General features: G+C 37.0%; 1 protein-coding gene across 8 annotated transcripts in view; it reads right to left on the minus strand.

Moving 5' to 3' along the window:
• KIAA1328 (KIAA1328 ortholog) overlaps positions 1–25738 on the minus strand; it is a 400177-nt gene that overhangs the window by 28805 nt on the left and 345634 nt on the right. For all 8 annotated transcript variants that reach the window (XM_017873982.1, XM_017873981.1, XM_017873984.1 and 5 more), the window contains one exon: positions 21789–21897. In XM_017873982.1, the coding sequence (XP_017729471.1) occupies positions 21789–21897 (109 nt within the window). The remainder of the gene's footprint in view (positions 1–21788; positions 21898–25738) is intronic.

Consider the following 25738-nt stretch of genomic DNA (forward strand, 5'->3'; position numbering starts at 1 on the left):
CCCAGCTACTCAGGAGGTTGAGGTAGGAGAATCGCTTGAACCCAGGAGGTGGAGGTTGCAGTGAGCCAAGATTACATCACTGCACTCCAGCCCGGGCGACAGAGTGAGACTTTTTCTCAAAAAACAGAACAAAACAAAGCAACCATAACAAACTATTACAGGAATAGAAGAGTGAAATGATTAAAGAGAAATCTATAACCAGTTGAAAGATCTAAAAAATCATTTGTATGGGAGAATTTTCTGCATGGAAACAATGCTACACAACCTATGTTAAAAGACTAAAAACAAGCTGGGAAAAACATTTTGACATATTACAAAAGGATCACTTTTCTTCATATGTAACAAGCACCTATAAATAAAAAAGAAAAAGACTAATAACAGTGGAAAGTGGACCAAAAATAGAATTCTTTGTAGAAAATATAAATGACTCGAATATAAAAGTTTACTCTTTGCAATTGTAACTACAAGATACTATTTTCACTTTTCAGACTGGCAAAGTACCAAACTTTTGATTACATTGTAAAAGTGTCTGAAAATAGACACTTTCAAATATTGTAGATGATACATGAGTTGTATGGCCTCTATTAAAACAATCTGGCAATATCTATCAAAATTTAAAATGTACTTATCTATGATCCACAATTCCATTTTTAGGAATTTATCCTACAGATATCCTCACACATGTATAAATGATATATATAGGAATATTCATTGCAGCAGTGTTTGCAGTCACAAAAGAGTGGAAATAACTCAAATATCCATTCTAGTCGACTGGTTAATTGCATTGTAGTACATGCATATAATGGAACACTGTGCAGCAATTTAAAAGAATGAGGTACATGCATTCATATATACAGCTAAGACTGTATATGCATAAAGGACATGTGGGAAATTAGGAGTAGTTAAATCCAAGAAGTGTAGGAGGGTACTTGGTTGAGAGACTGGGATGTGAGGAAACCCACTTTTCACAAAATATACCCTACGAATTTGTCCTTTTTAAATAAGGCAATAATTTTGAAAACAATTCAGTTTTCTGTTTCTCGCAAGTGAGTATTTAACCCAGCTGGACATGAAATACCTTAATAGGTTCCTTCCATAATCTGTGTAGCCTAGCATTTTGTCTAGGAGAACAATATGAAGAAATGATTTGAAAGGAAGCAGATTTTTGTGGAGATTCCTGGGCTAGGAGTAAATAAATTAAAATGTCCATGGGTGGTTCAAGGATTAAATGGGTTGTTAATATTCATCTGAAATTATGAAACTGTAGAAGTTTTTCCTGAGTCTCAAAGTTTTTTCTTAACCTTTTTGGTAGCAACATTTGACCTAACTCAAATTTACATGGTGACAAAATCTGACCCGAACTGATGAGACTATATTCTTTGTTTATTCCATTTAATATGAATAATCATACATTATGCTGTACCTCATATGGTTTATGTACAATGTTGCCTTTTAAAAAATTGAATTCTGAAATATATTTCAAAATTAGACTAGAGACTAGAACTGATTGGCTCCAAGAGTTTTGGATGAGGGACTGTAGGCCTGTATCCTTTTTCACCCCTGGCTGTTAGTCCCAAGTTAAGTCTTCATACATATTATCATTAACAGAAATAACTTTCCAAAAGTTACTCTATCCTCTTCTTCAACAATGCCCACCAATCAAGGTTCATGGCATGCTTACTCTTGGCTTTTTTGTTGTTCTTTGGGAGGTTTGGTGAAAGGCTGTCACTGTGCAACAATGAACCTTTGATCTCAGAGATTTTGATATGAAAAGCAAATTTGGGCAAATTTGATAATTTGTACAGCTATAAAATAAAATTATTTAAGAAGAATTTTCTTCCTTTCATTTCTTTCTTTTCCTCCTGCATGCAGCTAAAGCTACAGATATATTTTAAAAAATTACCTCCTTTGATCTCCATGCCTGTACTTCCAAATACTGGGAAACTTAAGATATCTTAAGTTTTATGAAATTTTGATGTTAGATAATGGTCATTTAATATAAGATGTTCTATGGAATTGTAACTTCCTACTAATTGTTAATTAAAGCCTAATTAGTATGCCTGGAAGGCAGTATGATAAGTGAAATTTACAGACCCTAACCTTGATTGTATTGAGAGACAAGCACTGTTGGACATCTTGGAGTCAGAGAATATTACTTGCTAGGCTCCAGTAGGAAAAGCCGTAAGCTGACTGCTGGAGAACAGAATGCAGAAACCAAAACCAAGAGAAAGAAGTGCCTGCCTTGTAAATTCTACCAGGTCAAAATGATTGTAGTTACTCTGTTCATCAGTGTGCACTTTAGAAAGTTCAGGGTGCATATGGATATACATCCATTCCATTTTATGCTACACATTATTGAAAGCACATTCCATAACATAAATTATTCATGAGTGCATTGTTTGAAGTTTAAGATTACAAAATAGAATGGCAGTGTTCTACTTTACAATTTTTTATACTTTCAAAGAGAAAGACAATATGGATAGATGGACTTTATAACCTTTAACACAAACCTATCACAGAGAACAACCCAGCAGACAAGAAACACTCTTGCCCCTCCACACACAACACACACACACACACACACACACACACACACACAAATTTCTTGTGTGTGCCACAGACTTATCTTTAGATGTAAGTAAAACCAGGTGTTCAGGGCTGTTTCAGTGGGGACAGGACGAGCTGTTTTGGAGGTTAAGGTGTTTTGCTTGGCCTTAGTACCACAGTTGAAGCTGGGAGACTAGGACTGATTTGTGAGCAAGCTGAAACCAGAGTTCTTCAGAAGAGGCCTGAGATTCATCCAATTTAATACAGCACATTATTCCGCACTGCCCTCTGGTCACAAGGAAGTTGACAGAGGTTGCCAAAGGGCAAAATAATGAAAGAGACACTAGTGAATACATAAAGAGCTCACCCCCTTTGTTGATAAGTATAGATGGCTCCCAGAAGAGCCATTACTTAAAACAGTTGGTCAGGATTGTGAACTCAAGGACTGTTTCCTTAATTCTTGATACAGCTGTGTGTTTGGGTTAACATATGATTCCACTTAGTACATCAGATGAAAATTAGAGATGCGGGAACATCCAGCCTTTTGGGATAGATAAGATCAACCATATACAGGTCAGTCATATACAGTGTGTTTCCTGGAAAAGGCAGTCACCCAACTTCCCTATTCAATGAAAAATGGAAGACCGTGAGTGAAGCAGCTGATATACTATGAATGCAAGCCATGATGGATTGGCTTTACAGTAACCAGGATGTTCTCCCAAGGAATATGCCTCTGACTCAAATATGATAAAAGATGTGACTAGATTGTACCTAATGTTATTCCCAGGATACTTCATGACAGGGAGAGAGTAAGAATTAGTGCAGGCACATGTAAAAGAAGACTCTAAAGTGCTACTTGCTTGCCACTTTGACAAGAGTAGTATTTCAGTGAATGGATATGGTAAATACGATGTAACATATGTAATGAAGTGTTTAAATGCACATATATAAAAGAAGTTAGGTTTTTTTTAAAAAATAGTGCAAGAAACTAGACCTGATTTACTGTCCCTATTTCCTTCCATAGGCTTTACTGATGTTAAGAAAATTAGAATGATTCAGCAGACAGGGGGGAAGGGAATGGGAGTCAACAGAGAAACCAAGTGTAGCCACATAGGTAGAGATATTTTTATTGTTGTTAAACAAGAAATGAATAAAGCAGGAATGGATGGGAAAGAAACCAGAGTTTTAATGGAGCATTACCAAGACTGGGGACCAAGCAGGGTTTCTCCCAAGTGCTCCAGCAGTAAAAAGACCTAGACAGACTCACTATCTATCCCAGTTTGAAAGAATTTGAAACTTTCATAAAAAGGAAAAGCCCAATGACTTTGTTACTGACACACAAGAGGTGTCAATAGGAAGGACTGAATTTGATGAAGATCGATGGAGAGGCAAGGGTCTCCTGGCTCATTATAGTTGGCACTGGACCAGCAGAGTAATTAAACCTCGCATCCCTTGTTTGGGTCAAAATCAATGATAAATTGAAGGAAAGAGATAAAGAATGAATAAATGGGGTATGCTGAGATAAAAATCCAACATTATGTTGGTGTCTCACAAGAGGCTCAGAGAAAGAATAATAACTTTCTTTCTTTCTTAGCTCAAACTCTGGATCCCAGAAAGGTGAAGAAATGTGGTTTGCCAAAGCTGCCTGTGCTTCTGGAAACTGACAAAGTAGAATGACAACCGGAAAACTCGAGTAGCACCCTCCAGGAAATGCCTTTGTTCTGCATTACTCCTAGCCAGAAAGATTCCACTTAACCATTTCTTCCTCTACAAAGAAATTCATTCTAATTGCTTGATTTAAGTTTAATATATATTTTTCTCACCTCAAAAATACAGGTAGGAGTCATTTTAGAATACAGCACATATTTTGTAGCAGTGATTTTTAATACAGACTAAATTTCTGTATAGATCCAATTGGAAATATATTCATATTGTAGCATTCCTCATGTAAGTTATGAGAGAAACATGTACATTCTCCTTCCAACAATTCAACCCTGGGGGACCAACTACAGTTTCTCCCAAGTGCTCTGGCAGTAAAAAGACCCAGACAGATCTGGTGAAAAGGCCAATCCAGGCAATTTTATTTAGCATACTGAATTCCTACCTACCTCTTTATTTATTCATAGAATGGCAAACATAAGGAAGAGTTTTTGCTTTTTTAGTTTCCAGATATTTCACAATTTAGGATAACTTTATCTAAAGAAAGAGAAGCTCATAAAAAGTGAAAGAAAAAATAACTGGAAGGAAATATACTAAATACTAAAATATTAACAGTGGTATATAAAGTGGATACAGTATATACAGTGTGGGGGGGTAGGATTACAGGTAACTTAAATGTTACTTAAAAAAAGTCTATAGTACCACTGCAATTATCCCAAAGAAATATAAGTGCTTAAGTGATTGCTAACAAATCACTGGTATCAGTTTCCTTAAAAACTCATTAGCAAACAGATTCTTGAATAAACCCTCCCTAACCCCTATAAATAGCCCTCTAAAGAGAGATTATAGTTGGTTTTATGAGGTGAATGCTGGGTACCCATGCCATAGCTAATTACTCTTATTCAGCAGTTTAAACCTAACTTTGGGACCATGGGCTGAAGTTGGTGGCAATAAAGTAAACTTGAAATAGTTTGTAATAGGCCATATACTATTTCATAATTTTTGTAAAGCCTACATGGATATATTCCTTAGAAATTAATGTTAAATAGCTTATAGTATTAAGTTATAATTTGAATTCTATACTATCTTCATCTTAAACCTCTGATATGAAAAACTCTGTATACAGGCATTTGATTTCATTTTAAAAATAATTTATTTTAACCAAATATCCAATTTAAATAATAAGGTCTGACTTTTTTCCCACCATGTTTGCTATTAACCTTTTCTAGACTTGTCCTTAAACTGATAGCTTGCCCTACTACATTAGATTCTCTCTTTCAAATAAATAGTTGTGTGAAGGAGAGACTACTTTTTATACCTAATACTTGAGGACATCTTGTGTTACAATCAAGAAATGTATAATCTGTGCTAATGAAACAGTCCTAGTAACCATGGTTAACAGAGAGGCGTTTTCTTCTTTTGAGCCTTGGGACTATCCTCACCCATACGGAAAGCCATATTAGCTGAAAAGAATTCTTTTTCTTCCTTCTTTAATAGCAGCTTTTGCCAACAGATTTTTACTTAACTCTAGAGATCTCAAATGGATCAAATTTACTTTCTTTCAATCTGAAATGAATGTGATACAGAGATTTACTCTTCATGCAACAACAGGAACAGAGACAGCATAAAGGACTGTGAAGTCTGCAGGGCGTGAAATTAAAATTTTCACATTGATACAAAAGATACTGCTGAAGTAATGATATAATGTTATAATCCTGCTATGAAATCTTCCAGTTTGGATAAAAGTCAATGCCATGTGACCTAACATTGATACAACAGTAGAAACATTTTGCTGTTCACAAAAATATTTATATCCTAAGAAAAAAGACAGAATAATTAGGGAAACCTGTGGCGAGGACTGTGGTGAGGCATAAACTTACTGAAGGAGACAGTTCTGGAAAAGCGATGAAGCTCTAGCAGCGCTGAAGCGGGAACAAAGGGAAACTGTAATCCTGGCTAAGGAGGCCCCTCCAGGAGCATCACAGCAATTCCCAGTGACTCCTAACCCTCCCACCGTCCGCAGAGGTTCCACTGTTCCAGTGGTTTCAGGCCAGTTCCAGTCTTTGTTCTGCCACTAACTATCCTGTTCATTTGTTATCAGTGGTTTGTATTACAATTATGATCCATTCCTGAGATGATGCCTCACTTCAGCTTTTACCAGAATCTGGTTCTTCCCCTACTAGTCTATTTCACCCAGAAGACAGGAGCTGGCTGTGGGGCATTATCAACTGGTCTAGAGAGAAGTTTTATTTTAGAGGCAGCACGTTTCTCAGTCATGAGCCAGACTGTGAAGACAGCAGACCCAGGCTGGATGGAATGAAGGGATGCTGACTAAGGACTCCCCTCTGAGCTATCTGGCACAGCACTTAGGCCTATCTCTGCCAAGACGGCATCACTTCATTAATGGAGAACACGTAAATGCATTCGAGTGAAAGTCCATACTTTCATTTGAAGCTCAAGGCCAATTGCTCTTCAGCTTCAAAACCAACTTGGAATCTTTCTTTTATGGGTAATCTATCTTACTTTCATTAGGATTTGTATACCAAGGAGCTCATTTATATTCTATAAACACCATTTGTGGTGAGTCCATTCAGTATCTGGTAGGGCATGTGTCCCAGGCAGATGCTTCCAGACTCCATTAGGTTACACCAAGCACTAAGTACTTCTGTAAGATAGACATCTTCCAGGGCATAGGAAAGAGATAGCCCCTGTTAAGAAACAAGTTGAACAGCCCTTTCCGAGGCAGGGATTGGCTTCCATCTTGGCTCTTAAAAATGCTTCATCAGGGTTGCTCACAGCCCAAGGGGGGGGAAAAACCCTGAGGTACAATTCCTAGCATCCCTTTATTTATTCAAAGTAAAACATTAAAAAAATCCTCCTGGCAAGCCTTTTATCTTATCTTCCTTATTATATATTACTATTTAATATGAGCATTAATCCAGAATATCTTTCAACTGTCAAAATGTAAAAGGATGAATTATTCATGCATGTTAAGAAACACAACTGTATACAAGACTTGTACAAGACATGCAACTCTATACAAGTTTTGTCTGCTTTCTATATTGCTGTGCAGGTATTGGGCTTGAAATTTCCTTTTTCAATCTAATTATTGGCTCTGGGTTTCAAGTAGCCCATGTGGTGAGAAGAGCTTGATGCAGGGTCCTTATTCTAATACAAATCCCAACCCACCTCAGAATCTCTCAGCTTTCCCATAGGAAGAAACAGCTTCTCACGTACAACAGCAATCACTCTCCCCTTGTCTGCTAAGAGGCTTATGTTCCAACCAAGTTGATAATTTATTAGGATTTGGGGATGGATTCCAAGCAACACGACAATAAACTTTTTTTTTTGAGACAGAGTCTCACTCTGTCACCCAGGCTGGACTATAGTGGCATGATCTCGGCTCACTGCAATCTCTGCCTCCCGGGCTCAAGCGATTCTCCTGCCTCAGCCTCCTGAGTAGCTAAAACTACAGGTGCCCACACCACGCCCAGCTAATTTAGTAGAGACGGGGTTTTGCCATGTTGGCCAGAGTGGTCTCAAATTCCTGGCCTCAGGTGATCCGCCCACCTTGGCCTCCCAAAGTGCTGGGATTACAGGTGTGAGCCATCGTGCCTGGCTGATGATAGGCTTTTAATCTCAGTAATAGTCATACTTTTTTCAGTATGCACCCATGATAACAAGAAAATCAATGAAAGCCTTAATAAGCAAATAGAAAATGTGTTGGCCAATTGCTATTGAGCTTTGAAACCAACTTGAAATCTTTCTTTCATGGGTAATCATTCTTTCTTTCACTAGGATTTGTACACCAAAAAATTAATTTATATCCTCTAAAAAGGCATAGTAAAGATGATTTGGTGAGAACATAGATCCAGAAATCTTAAGCCTAATGAAAATAACAGTGTTCACGAATTTCCCTTTATTTATTTATTTATTTATTTATTTTGATAGTGTTTCATTCTGTCACCCAGGCTGATGTGCAGTGGTGTGATCGTGGCTCACTGCACCTCTAACTCCTGGGCTCAAGTGATCCTCCCACCTCAGCTTCCTGAGTAGCTGGGGCTACAGGCGCACGCCAGCATGCCTGGCTAATTTTATAAATTTTTAGTAGCAACAAGGTCTCACTATGTTGCCCAGGCTGGTCTCAAACTCCTGGGTTCAAGTGATCCGCTCTCCTTGGCCTCCCAAAGTGTTGAGATTACAGGCATAAGCCACTGCACTCAGCCTCCTGTTACGCTTACAAAGACAAAAATTAGGTGGGCATAGTGGTACACACCTGTAATACCAGCTACTCAGGAGGCTGAGGCAGGAGAATCCCTTGAACGTGGGAGGTGGAGGTTGCAGTGAGATTGTGCCACTGCACTCCAGCCTGGGGGACAGAGCAAGAACCTGTCTTTAAAAAAAAATAAAATAAAATGACACCCTTGAAGCCCAAATTGAGGTCATCAGTCACACTGAAAAATGTGACCGTATATTAATGTCAGCTACATGCTTTGCCTTGGGGAAAGAATGCTCAGAATTGTGCCTAATAGTATCAAGAATGCCACTAAACAAATAACTTTCATATATAACTGTTCAACGATAATTTTTATGGTTAAACTCATAAACAGTTACGGACAATATAAAATGCTAAAATGAATTTCCCCACAAGAAATAAAGAAAAGTAAGCTGAAGGAGAAAACAGACTGTCTTTTCTTTTGGGGGAAGGCATAGCCCATTAAGATGAAAATGTTAAATATATTAAAAGTGGTGTGTGTGTGTGCACGTGTGTGTGTGTGTGTGTGTGTATATATCAATAGGTATATATGTGTCTATATATTTAAAAATATCAACAGAGTATGCAAAAATGTCCAGCTGAGCTGAAGATACATTAGCCAATTACCACTAACTACTTGATTCTATGTCTTCTCCATTATAAGTAGTCTTGCTGATAGTCTTTGATTTACACAGTGGCATTCTTGATACTATTAGGCACAGTTCTGAACATTCCTTCCCCAAGGCAGAGCATGTAGCCTACATTAATATACGATTGTGTTTTTCAGTGTGACTGAAACTTCAATTTGAACTTCAAGGGTATTATCTTTTTCCTATGTCTTTCGGTTGGTGTCCTCCCTATAGTAAGATCTGATGTTTTCCAGACATGATTTTGTTCAAAATTTAAAAAGTAAACCTTTGGTATGTTCACAGAGCATAATCTCAAGACATGTAAACTGTACTGGGTCCCTTGTCAACAGGGCAGTGCTTCCCATGGAATTGCTCTATGACATGCTGTGAATGACATGGGGTCTCTAAATTACTGACCATCACGAAACCCAAATTTTTTTCTTTTTTTTGAGACAGAGTCTCACTCTGTCCCCCAGCCTGGAGTGCAGTGGTGCGATCTCGGCTTACTGCAAGCTCCGCCTCCGGGGTTCAAGCCATTCTCCTACCTCAGCCTCCCAAGTAGCTGGGACTACAGGTGCCCGCCACCACGCCCAGCTGATTTTTTGTATTTTTAGTAGAGATGGGATTTCACCATGTTAGCCAGGATGGTCTTGATCTCCTGACCTTGTGATCTTCCTGTCTTAGCCTCCCAAAGTGCTGGGATTACAGGCGTGAACCACCAGGCTCGGCCAACCTAAACATTTTTAATGGGAAATTTAAACCATGTTATTCTGAAATACATTAATTATTTTGGAAATGTTCATTTCTTCATACTTTATTTTCCAAATGTGTAAATTACTCTGAAATCAAGAGACAGATGTACCTATTTTGTGTTGATTTTATATCTAAACAAAGGGTAAAGTTCAGACGGATAGGACAGAAGCCTGGAAAACTTAGGTTCCATGTGAAGGGACTTTTTCAAAGTTTTGCTGCTAGCAAGCTGTGGAGGCAGGATAAATCCAGATCTTCGGCCTTTAACTCTAATGCCCTTTCCTCTAAGCTCTGCTGCCTGTCAACATGCAAGGATTTTAACTTGAGAAAATGCAAACAATAAACTAGCTGCAGACCAAAGCAGAGGTTTAGGAAAAGCTCGCTGATATGGCTGAACATAAGATAATGAAATGGCTAAGCAAAGCATATCTGATATCCTCGTTGATACTGACATTATCTATGCAATTAACTCCCAATGCAAACAACATGTTGACACTACTCACACTCGGAAATCTGCTATTATCCCGTCTGGAAATACCCTGAAAGCCAAGATGTTTTCTAATCCTTACAAAATGGAAAAACCTTAAAATAGGAGAAAATGCAAGGAAGTTCTGGGATATAAAAGAAGTACAACTAGATGTATAAGGTGGGCAGAAACAATGGATTTTTTGGAGATATGGTGAAGACATAAAGCAAAATAGATGTCTACTGGAATGTCATGGATTGGTAAGTTAAAAAGAAACATTCACTTTGTTTGCGACCATTCACTAATTCATCCAGCCAACAAATATTTATTGAATGTCTATTATGAGCCAGGCTCTGCTCTGGTGCAGGGATGAAAAGAATAGAAAATAACAGAAAAAAATACTTGTGCTCATAAAGTCCACATCCTTTGTGATGCAGGAGAGGAAGGGGGAGAGACAAACAATAAATAAAATACACTAGTAAATTACATGGCATATTAGAAAGTGATTAAGTACTATGGAGAAAGATGAAGCACAGATGAGAAAGAGAGGTATAAAGTATCAGGAATGTTTCCTTACAAAATTTTCTCTTAAAACTTGCTGAGGGTTCCCTCACAGATGATGGGTCCATCCAAGTTTTTTGTAGAGAAGACTGACACCAACAATATGTCTTAGTAATTAATCCCCAATTTCAACAATTTAAATTGATAAGTCAAGTTCTTTAAGGGCTTCTTAGTTTTTTTACTGCAGGCTTATTGATGTATTTTGATAATCCCTTGGGAGGAGGATAATGATGACTAATAAAAATTGCTAATGGAAAGAAGATGCCCTGGGCTTGGGTAGGGGACAGAAAAAAGAAAGGGAGAATGTTGGTGTGCTTGGGTTAAGAAGTAAGGAGATGTGCAGTTCCAGAGCAGGGGCTTCCAAACATGTGTCTTTAGACAAAGTGCATCAGAGTCTTTTGAAAATCAAAAATACACACCACTGGAGCCCATTATGGGCAATTCTGATTCAATGAATCTGGGATGAAACCTAGAAATAGGTATTTTTAAAAGATTCCTAGTGATTCTAATGTGCAGACAGATTTTAGAATCACTGCTCTGAAGGGAATTAAATCCTTTCAGAATCTTATGAAATGGCTAACTATGAGGACAAAATCAATGATCAGTAACTTCGGTCAGTCCTTGAGTGACCCTAGAAACAGATATCCTAAAAACACACACACACAAAATCTTAACCCTATCATCTATACAAGAATCTTACTTCCTACCCTCCTCTATTTAGAAGAAAAACAAATGGAGGGGAAGTCTCCAAACACTGGAAAATTTGCCAACATTGCATAAGGAAAATCCTTTGAATGCAGGGTCATTCATAAACACGTGGCTTGCTTCTAAGCCACATTTTGGCAGAGGCACTGTCACTCAGGGCATTTGGCAGAGGGGCCAGTATCACTCACATGTATTGTTTTAGATGCCCAAAGAAGTCTTGTTTCCCAGAGCACAGAAGAAACCTAACACTGAGTGCTCAATATGGACAAGCATCAAGTTAAAGGCTTTGCATACACAGTCAAATTTAATACTCTGAGCAAATTTATAAAATAGCTATTAATATTCATATTTTCACATAAGGAATTAGGTATATGGAGGTAAAGTAACAGGCATGTTTGCAAGGTCAATATAAAAAATACAATCAAACTGCCCACCTTTGAGATGAATCTAACTCTAATTCCTAACTCTGTTAGGGGATACACTCATAGTTTGGAATCACAAGAGCAAGGTCCAAATCCTAGCTTTTCCTAATTGCTTGAGTGACCCTGGGAAGTTCTATAATGACAACTACTATTTATGGAGCACTCAGTCATGCACTAGGCCTGTGCTACCTACTTTACATAAACTATCCTGCTTAATCATCATGACATGCCTATGAGGGAGATATTACTCCCATTTTATAGATTAAATTAAATGATTTGTTCAGAACCACATAGCTAGCATTCAAACCTAAGCCTATAAACCACAGAGTTATTACACCTGGGCTTTTAATTGTTCTGTAATGGTCTCTTGGAGCTTTACTTTCTTGTGATTTTAAGGATTACATCAGGTAACATATAAAATAATTCTTACAAAAGCATTAAAGCGCCTAAGGAAGAGACATTAAAAAATATTTCTTAAAGTTGAAATTAAGGGAATTTGATAACCTTGGACCAAATGAACAACTCTAAAATGGTAGTTCATGAGGCTAAAAGCTGTGAAATGACAGCAGGAACTGGCAATACTGAACAGATGTCACCAATCATAGCAGTTTTCAGAGTTCAGTACCCTGGAGAAGACCCAACAAGGAAGGATAATCCTCATCTATTGCTAGGTTGACAAAGGAAATCAGATATTTATGTTATACGGGCCAAAAGTAACTTTAGGGTTTTTGCAACTACTTGGAACTACTGAGTGTAAAATTTTGAAATGTGTTTGTCTACTATAAATGTGTTCCTTTTGTCTTCTTTTTAAAAATTGTTTCTAAACTTATGGAAGTAATACAACATTGTTGTAGAACATTTGAAAATCGTGTGAAAATAAAATAGCTATTACAACCTCCTCATCCAGAACTTAGGTCTTTAGAAAGATTTCCTGAAGCCAAGGAGTAGAATTCTGAATGAGGAGTAAATATAAGCTGTTGTAATGTACATTTTCCCAAGTACAATATATTCTTTCTATAGTAAGAATGTCTTGACAAGCTCCTTCAAGCTGAATTCACTTCTTGGAATTTGCTACATCATTATTATTTCTACCTAGCCTATTTGTCTTTATTTTCCTAACTTACACACTATAAACCAGTGTGTGTAAGAGGAATGGATTCTTATATTAACGGCTTTTAACAGTGGGAATTACAGTATTTTTAGCCCAACATCATGACTTAACTAAAAGCAATATCTTTTCATCAAACACCTAAGAATTTCCATGCATTCTATTGTTCTTGGTGGTACGGCAGTGGCCTGGAATTCCAAGTTTATCAACCCAACTAAATGAAAATCCTTTTGAATGGCTGGGATTTTTACCCTCTTGGTTAAACATGGTAGACAGGCAAGTTTATAGCTTCATATTTTCTTTTACATGCTCAATACATTATTTTCTGAAGTTTCCAGATTAGTCCTTTTTACTATAATCAATTTATGTGCATCGTTTCATTTGGTTTTAATTTTATTATTTACAAGATACTCAAAATGGAAAAGTTATGGTTAATGTCACTTTGTGTATAGTGAATACACTGTTACTCTGAGGGCAAGGAAAGCTAAAATCACAGTTCTCAGCCTTACAGCTCATACTTTAAAAGTCATTTTGGAAAATAAGAATAAATTCTATCTGATATTTTGAAGCTGAGCTTTAACAGTCATTAAAATCTTGACAATAATATGTAATTTGTATGGACATATATTACAAATGGGTATATCTGTATACGCCCAATGTAATACCTGATATATAACTGGCATTTAATCAATAATAGCCACTATCATCACATAGGGTCATCACTTATATGCTCTATTATATACACACAGCGAGGTCTGCTATTCAAACCTACTATGAAAACCCCAGCAGAGGTTTGTGATCTTAGTTTAGCTTATCCCTCTCTCCTGCTGGGAGGATAACACATGATCATTTCCTCTGCTAGGAACATGAGAAAATCTGGTTGAGTATTTAAAACATTTAGGTAAATGTATAGGTGAGAAGATAGTCTCATTAAAAAAAAAAACCGGTTTTGTTACTATTCTGGACACAAATGCAAGTAAATATTGCAATTTGGCTGCTATGCATAATCGAACCACAACACCTCCACTTCTCTGTGTAACTAAGTTTCTTTCTATCAAGTTATACAAACAAAATAAATTTCAATGTTAAAGTAAGTTTGTCTGATTCCTACCCCAAACTGGAATTTTATCAGCTCAGTGCTTATACTTCAGAATCGAATCCAAGTTTCAGCCACTGTGGGAGAATGAAAAAACTCCGAAATTTGTGATTAGAAAAGCTAGATTCATGTCTTCTTTTCTGCTTCCTACTATGTGACCTTGGTCAGTTACTCAGTCCCTTTAGTTCTTATCTCCTCATTGTCAAATGGCATACTACTACTACTTACCTCACAGGATTGTGGTGCAATTTAAATGAAATAATGTACCTAAAATCATTCTGCCAATGCTAAAGTACTATGCTAAGAATTGTGAACAGGCAATTATAAATTTCGGTATTGTATTTTTGTTCCCAGTATAAATATGTGTGTGTGTGTGTGTGTGTGTGTGTGTGTGTGTGTGTGTGGCTTTTGAATCACCTCACAGCTGTCAATCCAGAATTCTGTAGCTGAGATAAAATAGATCATTGTTACAATCAGGCAGAGCATATTTATATGATTTTCCCTTCTCTTCAGCTTGAATGGTTACTGGCAATGTGATATGGGAAATGAAATAGCGTCTGACTTGCTCACTGGGCTAAAGCCTTCGTTTATAACCTACAGAGAATGAAGAGGAAAATCCTCTTTCTGGCCCAGCAAAGGAACAAAACACCATCAGTTGTTCTGGTACTTTAAAGGCTGTGCCATCATATCTGGAGCTGGAAGCAACTGGATTTTCATGTTAAGTTACTTAAGATAACAATAAAGAGAAATAAATACTGTATTCACAACAGAGACAAGATTCCTTCCAGACTGGGATTGGTAGAGTACCAGGTTTCAGATACTTCTGAACCTAGTTCCTGGCTCTTAGTCTCAGTGGGCCAAAGATCACACAAGCCACCTTCTAGTCAGCTGTGTTTAAACAGCTGCCTTGTGAGCATGGCTCTGCACAGGCAACTGTACTATAGAAAGCTCAGCAAGGCATAAGCTTACAGCAAAATTTTCAGAACACATTAAGTATATGGTTGACAGCAAAGGAAGGTTTTTAAAAAAACTCAAACTAAACTATTAACATAATAACATGGAAATAAATCTATGTACTCATAGCCAACTGATATTTGACAAAGGTGTGAAGAACATACAATGGAAAAAGGACAGTCTTTTGAAAACTGGATATCCACATGCAGACATGCAGAGAGTGAAACTAGACCCCCTATCTCTCATCAGATACAAAAAATCAAATCAAAATGGAATAAAGGCTTAAATGTAAGTCCTCCTGAAACTATGGAACTACTTGAAGAAAACAAAGAGGAAAAGTTCCATGACATTGGTCAGGAAAATGCTTTCCTGGATATAGCCTCAAAAGCACAGGCAACAAAAGCAAAAATAGACAAGTGGGATTACATCAAAGCTTCTGCACAGCAAAGGACACAAATAACAGAGTGACAAGACAACCTGCAGAATGGGAGAAAATATTTGCAAACTATCCATCTGATAAGGAGTTACTATGCAAAATATATAAGGAACTCAAACAACTCAATAGCAAGAAAACAAAGTGAGTAAAAAAATAGGTAAAAGACCTGAATAGACATTTCTCAAAGGAAAACATAAAAAAGGCTACTGGGTACATGAAAGAATTCTCAAAATCAATAATCATCAGGAAAATACAAATCAAAACCACAATGAAATATCACTTTACTCCGGTCAGAATGGCTGTTACCAAAAGGACAAGACAAGTGTTGGCAAGGATTGGAGAAAGAAAACTCTTGTATACTATTGGGTTGGAATGTAAATTAGTACAGCCATTATGAAAAATAGAATGGATGTTCCTCAAAAAATTACGAAAAGAACTACTACATGATCCAACCGTCCCACTGCTGGGTATATATCCAAAGAAAATGAAACAAGTATGTCAAAGAGATATCCACTCCATGTTTACTGAAGCACTTACAATAGCCAAGATATGGAATCAACCTAAGTGTCCATAAATGGATGAATGGATAATGAAAATGTGGTATATATACACAGTGACTACTATTCAGCCATAAAAAAGAATGAAATCCTGTCATTTGTGGCAACATAGATGAACCTGAAGGATTTTATGTCAAGTGAAATAAGCCAGGCACAAGAAACAAATACTGAACTGGTTTGTCTTGGCCTCAACTGCTTTCCAACAAGCAATCTCACTTGTATGTAGGATCTAAAAATGTTGATCTCATGGAAGTAGAGAGTATGATAGTGATTACTAGAGGCTAGGAAGAGTGGAAGGTGAAGACATGGGGAGAGAGGGGTCATTGGGTACAAAGTTACAGTTAGGAGGAATAACTTGTAATGTTCTATTACGCAGAAGGGTGACTATGGTTAACAATATTGCATTGTATTAGGTTGATGCAAAAGTAATTGCAATTTTTACCATTACATTTAATAGGAAAAAAACACAATTACTTTTGCACTAACCTAATCTATTTCAAAATAATTAGAAAAGAGGAGTTTGAATGTTCTCACCATAAAGAAATGATAAATGTATAAGGCAACGGATGTGCCAGATTCTCTGATTTGATCATTACACAATATATGCCTGTATTGAAACACCACAATGAATCTCATAAATATGTATAATTATGATGTATCAATAAAAATAAACTATTTTTTAAAAGCTCCCAAATAATTTATCAAGTCCCTCAAAGCACGTACTCAAGCATTCCCCAAATCCGGTCAAGAAAAAAGAAGCTTCACAAAATCAACACCTTTCCCCATCAGTAACTCAAAAGAAACAAAACAAAGTAAAACAAAACAAAACCTTTAACACTTTTCTGTTGTCATTAAAACTCATCTTAAAAAAAAAAAAAAAAAAAAAAGCTAAAAAAGTCAACAGTACATCCTAGAAATAGGCTAATTCCAGTTCCAGTTCTGAAAATTCACTAGCTGGGTATGATTTGGTGAAATCTCCCTTTCTTTCTTCACATCTTACACACAGACACACAAAGGCACAGGGAGAGCACCAGCGGTAACTGTTTGTAGAAGTCATAGAAGAATAGAGAGAAGTGACCTTAGTAACTTTTTACTTCAGGGACTGAGAATCTAATCCTGTTGCTGTAGGCCTGGTGTGCCTCTGTTTATCAGGGTCCAACAATCAACATGTTACCATATGACTGAAAAATATAAAGTCGACAAATATTTTTAAAGGTGACAAGATTTCTGTTGCATTGAGCAATCTCAGAAGATACTATCTTCATTTTAATATAAAATGTATCGGATCTACATGCCTGAACAGAAAAAGACACCAACATGTAAAGGATATACAGCTGTAATAGGCCTTCTTTCCCAGTCAAATTTGAAATAAAAGACCTGAAGATCCAAAGCTACATTAATGCAAATTCTGCCTGTTGCAAGTATACTTTTTGATTAAATTGGCATACATCAAGTACAATTAGAAAGGCTATTTATAACGAAGAAATACATAATTCTGCATCTTAATGTAGATGACAATTACAGCTGATGGTTGCTAATTATCATTACTTCTTTTGCTTTGAGTGTTAGATATTTCCTGTATGATCTTTATTGTTGGCAATGGACACACCTAATTCTGGAAGGCACAAAATGGTTAATTATCAGTTATATCTGTGCTCATAACACATTCATTTTAGGAGCAAATGGTAACTTGCCCAGCTCTGGTTTCACACTGGAGACTAAAGGATCAAGTAGACTTGGTAAACTCTGACTCATTCATTTGGTAGGAAAGGTATTTATTTAACTTTCTTTTAGAGTCAAGGCTCACCTACCCCGAGGTGTTCAGAATGACAGGGAGAGAGCCCCTCCACTCCTCTTTCCAGGTGGAGTGGTCTGTGGGGCATTGCTTGTTCCATTCAAGTAGAAATGAATGGTACATTTAATTCAGCTTCACCACCCTCTTATGCCAAGATGACCACTGTGCTTATTCTCTTAGGCAGCTTAGAGGGTGTGTGATCAGTGTGGAGAGCCAGAAGTGAAATGGAGAGAAAGAAACATTGCAGCTTTCAGCACAGAAAACTATAATGCTCCCTTTGCTTATGCTGTAAATTACATATTTATTTTGTTAGCATGAGATAGATGAATATTTCTACATACAAAGGTGCCCAGCTAAAATCCGTATAAGTGATATTAACGTCTTATGGTTAGTATTATTGAACCTTAAAAGCAATAAACTTTACGAGTCAATAAATATTACATTTGCAACATAGTTAACATTCCTTTACTGTCTCTAGCACTTATTACACATTGTAACTGCAAGTCTACAATACATTATTCATATTTGGGGTGTCACCAAGTGATGGATTGCTGTAGGAGAGGCTGTCCTTTAAATAAATCTACAAATAAAAATGCAAATGTTAACATTTTCAGGCACAACTTTTTCCATCTTGAATGGGGAATGAAAATTTTACATAGTATTGACAGCCGGCAGTGAGAACAATTAACAACTAACACTGTGAATGAGAAAGATACTCTGCCACACCTGTTTTTTTCACCAGGACATGGAATGAAATGGAACTTTGCTAGGTATTTTCAGAGAACAAAGGAAAACCTGTCTCCCACTGGCATCTGTCTCACCCCCATCCTTGTTTGCAGGTCTTGAAAAATCTTGGAATTTAAGGTGGACAGGGGAAGAGCTTTTACTCTCGTTCCCATTGGTACTTTCAAAGGTCTGTTGAGATAAAGAACAATAGGCTCTTCTCTTACATTAAGAGTTTGCATGTAACTGATATGTAGTCTATTAAAAAAATGCCTTTTCTACACTTTGAAATAAAAACAATTCAAATTATCCTGATTCTGAAATCTGGAAGGCCACCACTATGCCTTCTTGGTAACTGATTTTCATAGTACTGATTTTTTTTTTTTTTAACTCTGAACTTCGTATAAGAGACTTACATGATGCCATCATGCATTTCTAAGGATAAAATCTGGTGTGCTACACGTTGTTTTATTAATACAAATGCTCATTACCTAGGAAGCTTCTCAGAATCTATATTTAGCTGATCTGCAGTATTAAGGACAAATAGATAATACTTTTTTAAAGTCTGTAAATATGACTCTTCAGAGCAGTTTTAACCTGGGCTTGTAAAACTCTACAATGTTGATATGGTCCATTCAAAAGGTATGTGCTGAGGATGTTTTATAAAACTCTTACTGGGGAGACATTGTATTTCATTTTTTCATACTTCCCTCTAAACTGAAATGCAACTATCAAAAACATTAATATATTAAAGTGGTGTTAAAGATCTCATTCTAATCTTTAACAACAGGAAAATTAACTCAGATTGAAAATCCAGATAATCTTCCTTCTTTACCTCTAATTCCTCCAAATGAATCCCTCAAGGTGAGCTAGGATGGAAACCCTCTGAGCACAAGCTTTCAGCCACAATGTTAAGGGATCCAAAGAGGAAGCCCCATCAACATTTCAGAACCACAACTTACTGTGGGTCTTTGGCAGAGTGTCAAAAACAGTAGCGTTAAAAATAAAAGAAAGCAGCTGGGCGTGGTGGCTTACACCTGTAATCCCAGNCAAATAGATAATACTTTTTTAAAGTCTGTAAATATGACTCTTCAGAGCAGTTTTAACCTGGGCTTGTAAAACTCTACAATGTTGATATGGTCCATTCAAAAGGTATGTGCTGAGGATGTTTTATAAAACTCTTACTGGGGAGACATTGTATTTCATTTTTTCATACTTCCCTCTAAACTGAAATGCAACTATCAAAACATTAATATATTAAAGTGGTGTTAAAGATCTCATTCTAATCTTTAACAACAGGAAAATTAACTCAGATTGAAAATCCAGATAATCTTCCTTCTTTACCTCTAATTCCTCCAAATGAATCCCTCAAGGTGAGCTAGGATGGAAACCCTCTGAGCACAAGCTTTCAGCCACAATGTTAAGGGATCCAAAGAGGAAGCCCCATCAACATTTCAGAACCACAACTTACTGTGGGTCTTTGGCAGAGTGTCAAAAACAGTAGCGTTAAAAATAAAAGAAAGCAGCTGGGCGTGGTGGCTTACACCTGTAATCCCAGCACTTTGGGAGGCCAACGCGGGCGGATCATGAGGTCAAGAGATCGAGACCATCCTGGCAAACATGGTGAAGCCCTGTCCCTATTTAAAAAAAAAAAAAAAAAAAAAAATTAGCCAGGCATGGTGATGGGCACCTGTAGTTCCAGCTACTTGGGAGGCTGAGGCAGAAGAATTGCTTGAACCCGGGAGGTGGAGGTTGCAGTGAGCTGAGATCGCAACACTGTACTCCAGCCTGGCGACAGAGGGAGACTCCATCTCAAAAAAAAAAAAAAAAGCAGCAACAGTGAAAGGATGTGGCAAACTAGTTAAATTCTCTTTTTGATTGTGTGTGGCCTCCAAAATAGAGAGGTTGTCATTCTCAACTATTACAATATTTAAGATTACAAGGTTTGGAGTCTGAAATGCTGGCTTTGCCTGTTATTAGCTATGTGACCTTAGACTGTTTTTCAATGTCTATGAGCCTTAGTTTCCTAATTTTAAAAATGGGGATAATAGTACCACCTCATAAGGTTGTGAAGATTAAATCAGACAATGCATATAAAGGGCTTGGCAAGGTCCTGGGGGACATGGCAGATACTTAATAGATGGCAGCTACTGTTATTATCTTTTGTGTTGGGGTCATTTCTCAAAAGTTCTTTAAGATGCTTACCTTTCCAGCTCCAGAATTAAAGGAATGACAAAAAGAGCCAAAATAGGATGAACACACTGTTTCCTAGGTTTGGCTTCTGTGGAACAGCGTATCTATAGGCACTGGTCTGGAATACAACTTTTTAGAGGAGGAATAAATAATCTTTCTCTTCCTTTTGAAATTACTTCAAACCAAAAGAATAAATTTTAGAGTACATCTTTAAAATCATCAGACTTGAGACTTGTAATTTAGGCATTTCTACTTTGCAAAGCCAGTGGACTTTAAATTAACTACAAATTAAGTCTTAACATTTATATTCAATTCATTGGATAAGCTGCTATGAATTTCAGTGCTTAAAACCAATCATATCCCTGAGGAAACATAAACCAAGCCCTTTTGGTATTGATGTTTATATATTCAGCCTTAATTGCATAATGTGGGAGTTGGTTTATTAGATATAAGAAATTTAAAATAATACATTTCTTTCCCTGACTCCAGAAAAGGCTGATCAAATGCTTAACCCCTCAAATGTGTCTGGTGTAAGTAAATGTTGGTATTCCTTTAACTAGTACAAAAGCCACTATCATGTTCAATATCAATGATTTCAGCTAGTTAAACTTATAGTCTAAGTGTATAACTCCTCTGTGATAAACTGGAAAAGACCTGCTGCTAAACAGACTTTCTGGTGAAGGATAGGTTTAGCTTTATTTAGGTTTCTATGGAAGCCCTTCCCATTACCATGATCAACTAACAAAGAGAATGTATAAAGAAAAGGACTCCATATGGTTCAAACTGGCCAAATCTAGATGCTTCAAAAGAAGGACCTCTCTTGAGAAAGAATCACTAAGAGTTGTCAAGATTTTTCCATTCCTTATTAAATAAACTTCAAAAAATACTCTCATAGGGAGAATATTAAAAACTAAAGAATCTCTGAAGCTTACCGGGAGGTGGTGTGCTGTAATGATGGTGAGGCTGTGGTGACAAAATCCTTTAGGCTTCCTGTTGGCATAGGAGATGTGGACGCATCTTTTCTAACTCCTGTCATTGTACCTATATGAACAATAAAGAAAATAATTTGGGCATTCGATAAAAGAAAATGGAAAAGTTCATTCTCAGTAAATATATAAGACATTATAGGAATGTCCAAGCTTCAAAGGTAAGCCACTTGTTTCCCTGAAATGTAACAATGGCATATGAAAAACTCTCTTCAGTTTTGCAAACATGGGAAATCTATAATGTACTTTAAGAAAATATATTTGTGCAGTGACAGACTAACCAGAGATTTTGTTTTTAAACCTGATTGCCTAGCAAACCCCTGCTGATCTTGATTTACTGTGAAAATGCCCAAGGAGGTAGGATGTTTTATTTTGTTCCCTTTAACTTTCATAAGAAAGATTCCAGCACTTTGTACCTCTAAACCCTCCAAATTGCATTGATCCTCTTTAAAACACTTTCAAGATATATATAACTCTGGAAAGTTTCTTTTAGAGAACTCAACATTGGCTAAAACACACATCTTAATTGGAAGATATGCTCAAGTAGTATTCATTCGAGTGCCATGGGAAAGTTCCTAAGCAATAGTTTATCCTCCCAGGAACTGCCTGACTTGGCCTCAATTCCTTTCCAACAAGCAATGTTCTGTTTGTAATTCCTTTTCTCTTCTGCAGTGCGAAATAAAAAGATGGTATGGACAGAAATATTATTTTATTTTATTTTTCAGTTATTATTAGTTTCTAAACAACATAAAATACCGCTATATTTATCTTGGAAGACTATAAGACTCACATTCACAGTTCTTCTTTTGGTTCTTTGAAAACTGTTATCCGGGATGCGTGAAGTTATTTGGGAAGATCCACTCTCTGACAAAAGGGAGAGTATTCAAATAACCAAAACTTTGGAGTGCTGGGAATACCAGACCCTAAAATGCCAGGAGTACAGTATGCTAACTTTGGGAATGGCAACAGGTTGCGTGTAACCTGAAATCATCAGGCATAGAGAAGGCTAGAGTCTTATGGCTACAGCGATTAGCATCAAAATGATCACCATTATCCTTGACTTCAAAACCTATACTCTTTATGTCAACTATTCTCTACTCTGTTTGTTTGTCTGTTTATTGAGACAGGGTCTCGCTCCATCACTAGGTTGGAGTGTAGTGGTGCAATCACAGCTCACTGCAACCTTGACCTCCTGGGCCCAAGTAATCCTCTTGCCTCAGCCTCGTGAGTATCTGGGACCACAAATGTGTGCCACCATGCCAGGCTAATTTTTTATTTTTATTTTTGTAGAGATGGGGTCCCACTAATCTATTATGTGTAGATGTAAAAGACCAGCCTCTAAATGCACAATTCAGTCTTCTTTATATATAGAAATCTGTGGTACCCTCAACCCAAACAAGTACATATTAATACTGGCCAGTGCCAGGATTAAGCTCAGGCTTAGTTAATAGGGAGCGGAAGGAAGGTATGAGAGTAAGGACACAAGACACTCTTGACAATCACATAAAGAGACATAGAGGATGGGCTCAGTGGCTGACACCTGTAATCCGAGCACTTTGGGAGGCCAAGGCAGGAGGATCAGGCCAGGAGTTGGAGACCAGCCTGGGCAACATAGCAAGATCCTGTTTCTATAAGAAATAAAATTAGCCAGGTGTGGTGGCATGTGCCGGTAGTCCTAGTCCCAGCTACTCAGGACGTTGAGGCAGGAGGATCCCTTGAGCCCAGGAGGTTGAGGCTGCAGTGAGCTATGGTCATGCTACTGCATGCTAGCCTGGGCAACAGAGCAAGACTGTCTCAAGAAAAAAACAAAACCAAAACCACAGATAACACAAGGCAGTATAAGGTAATATACATACAATATGCTTAGTGTGTATATAAGTTTTATTGAGGTATAATTTGAGTATCATAAAATTTACTCATTTTAAATGTAGAGTTTGATAAATAGTAACTTTATATAGTTATGAAAGCATGGCTACAAACCATTTTTTTTAAATTTGCATGGTACTTACATATTTCTTTCTAAAATCCAGTTTTAGAATATTTCCTTGCTTCAGAAGGTTCCCTCTTGCCCATTTGTAGGTAATACTTGCTCCCGGCCTTAGTCTGGTACTAGCCCCCTCTCTATCTCTATTGTTTTACCTTTTCTAGAAATTATTTTTTATTTTCATAAAAACTTTTTGTGATAATATCTTTATAACAAATTTGCAGATAGGGAAAATAAGCAATAAAGAGCCTATGTGACCTGCCCAAGGTCACCGAGCTATAAGTGATGGAGCTAGTATCTATGTCCAAGATGACCCGAGAGCTTTGGCCATTATGTTATGCTGCTGTAATAAGTACTATGAAAAGTCTGAGGAATTAAGAAATGGGAGAGTTCACATTTGGCTATAGGATTTGGGGAACATTTGATGCAGGAGGTAGGATTCTTTGATAGGAAACAATGACAAGTATGAAATGGGAGACAGAGACTTACATTAGCAAAAGCATTAAATTGAAAACCTAAAGGCTTAATATTTCATTTAGTCAGGAAATATTTATGGAACATCACTATGTCCTTGTACCCTGCTAATCACGTTCAATGCAGTATCTCATTAATCCTTACAACAGTCTTTAAATTATATTATTGTCCTTATTTTATAGATAAGGAAGTGGAAATTGTAAAAAGGTCAAGAAGCATGTCCGATATCACCCAGCTGGTAAGAGCAAAGCTGGATTTTGAATGCAATCAAGGTCTGTTTGGCTCTGTATGGTAAACTTGTAAGCATTATTTTAGAGGAACTCAAAAATAAAACAGTAACAACAATGATAAAAAAAAAACCAAACTGGTCCTTGGAGAGATTAATTTTGAGGCAGAATTTAGAATAGAGTGGAATAGATAGAACAAAGGCAGGCAAAGCAGTTCACTACTAATACAATTGTCTGGGTAGAATCCTGGGTGATTAAGAGGAAATTAAGATGGACAAATAGGGGTAGAAACAACTGAAAGGGATTTGTGAGTGAGGTGAAAGGGAAGAAGAAATGCTTGGTAGTGACAGAATATAAGTTATCTTTTTGGTCACTATCACAGAATACCTGGGGACAATTTAAAGAAGGAATTTAAAACAGACTTTTAAATTTTAACAGGAATTTAAAAGTCCAGGGACTTTTATAATTGAAGAATTATACCTCATAATTGTAGGCACAACAATGTATATACGTGTGCTCATTTATTTTTCTGAAGAAATAAACCATATATTTTACCAAATTCTGAAAGGGAATGGGACCCTGAAAAGGATAAGAATGATTGCTGTAAAGCACAGACCAAGTTTAACTGTTCTTTTTTCTTAATTCTCTAAGTTCTATTTCTTATTGCATTTCCACAAAGCTATATATCAGCTTTTAATTGTATTTGTTCCCTTTATAAATTTTATATAGTATTAAGTATACCAACAATTACAGTTATGCATATTCATGGAACTCTATATTCCCGTATATTTAAACACACACACACAAACACAGACACACACACACACACACACAATAATAACATATGCTTAAAAAAAATAAAAATGCTGGCAGAGTGCAGTGGCTCAGGCCTGTAATCCCAGCACTTTGGGAGGCCATGGCGGGTAAATCATGAGGTCAGGTGTTTGAGACCAGCCTGGCCAACATAGTGAAACCCTATCTCTACTAAAAACACAAAAAATTAGCTGGGCCTGTTGGTGGGCACCTGTAATCCCAGTTACTCAGGAGTCTGAGGCTAAAGAATCGCTTGAACCTGGGAGGCAGAGGTTGCAGTGAGCCAAGATCGTGCCACTGCACTCCAGTCTGGGAGACAGTGCCAGACTCTGTCTCAAAAATAAATAAATAAATAAATAAATAAATAAATAAATAAATAAATATAAAATAAAATGCTA

Source organism: Rhinopithecus bieti, unplaced genomic scaffold, assembly GCF_001698545.2.
Source record: "Rhinopithecus bieti isolate Rb0 unplaced genomic scaffold, ASM169854v2 scaffold_5260, whole genome shotgun sequence".
Taxonomy (NCBI): Eukaryota; Metazoa; Chordata; class Mammalia; order Primates; family Cercopithecidae; genus Rhinopithecus; species Rhinopithecus bieti.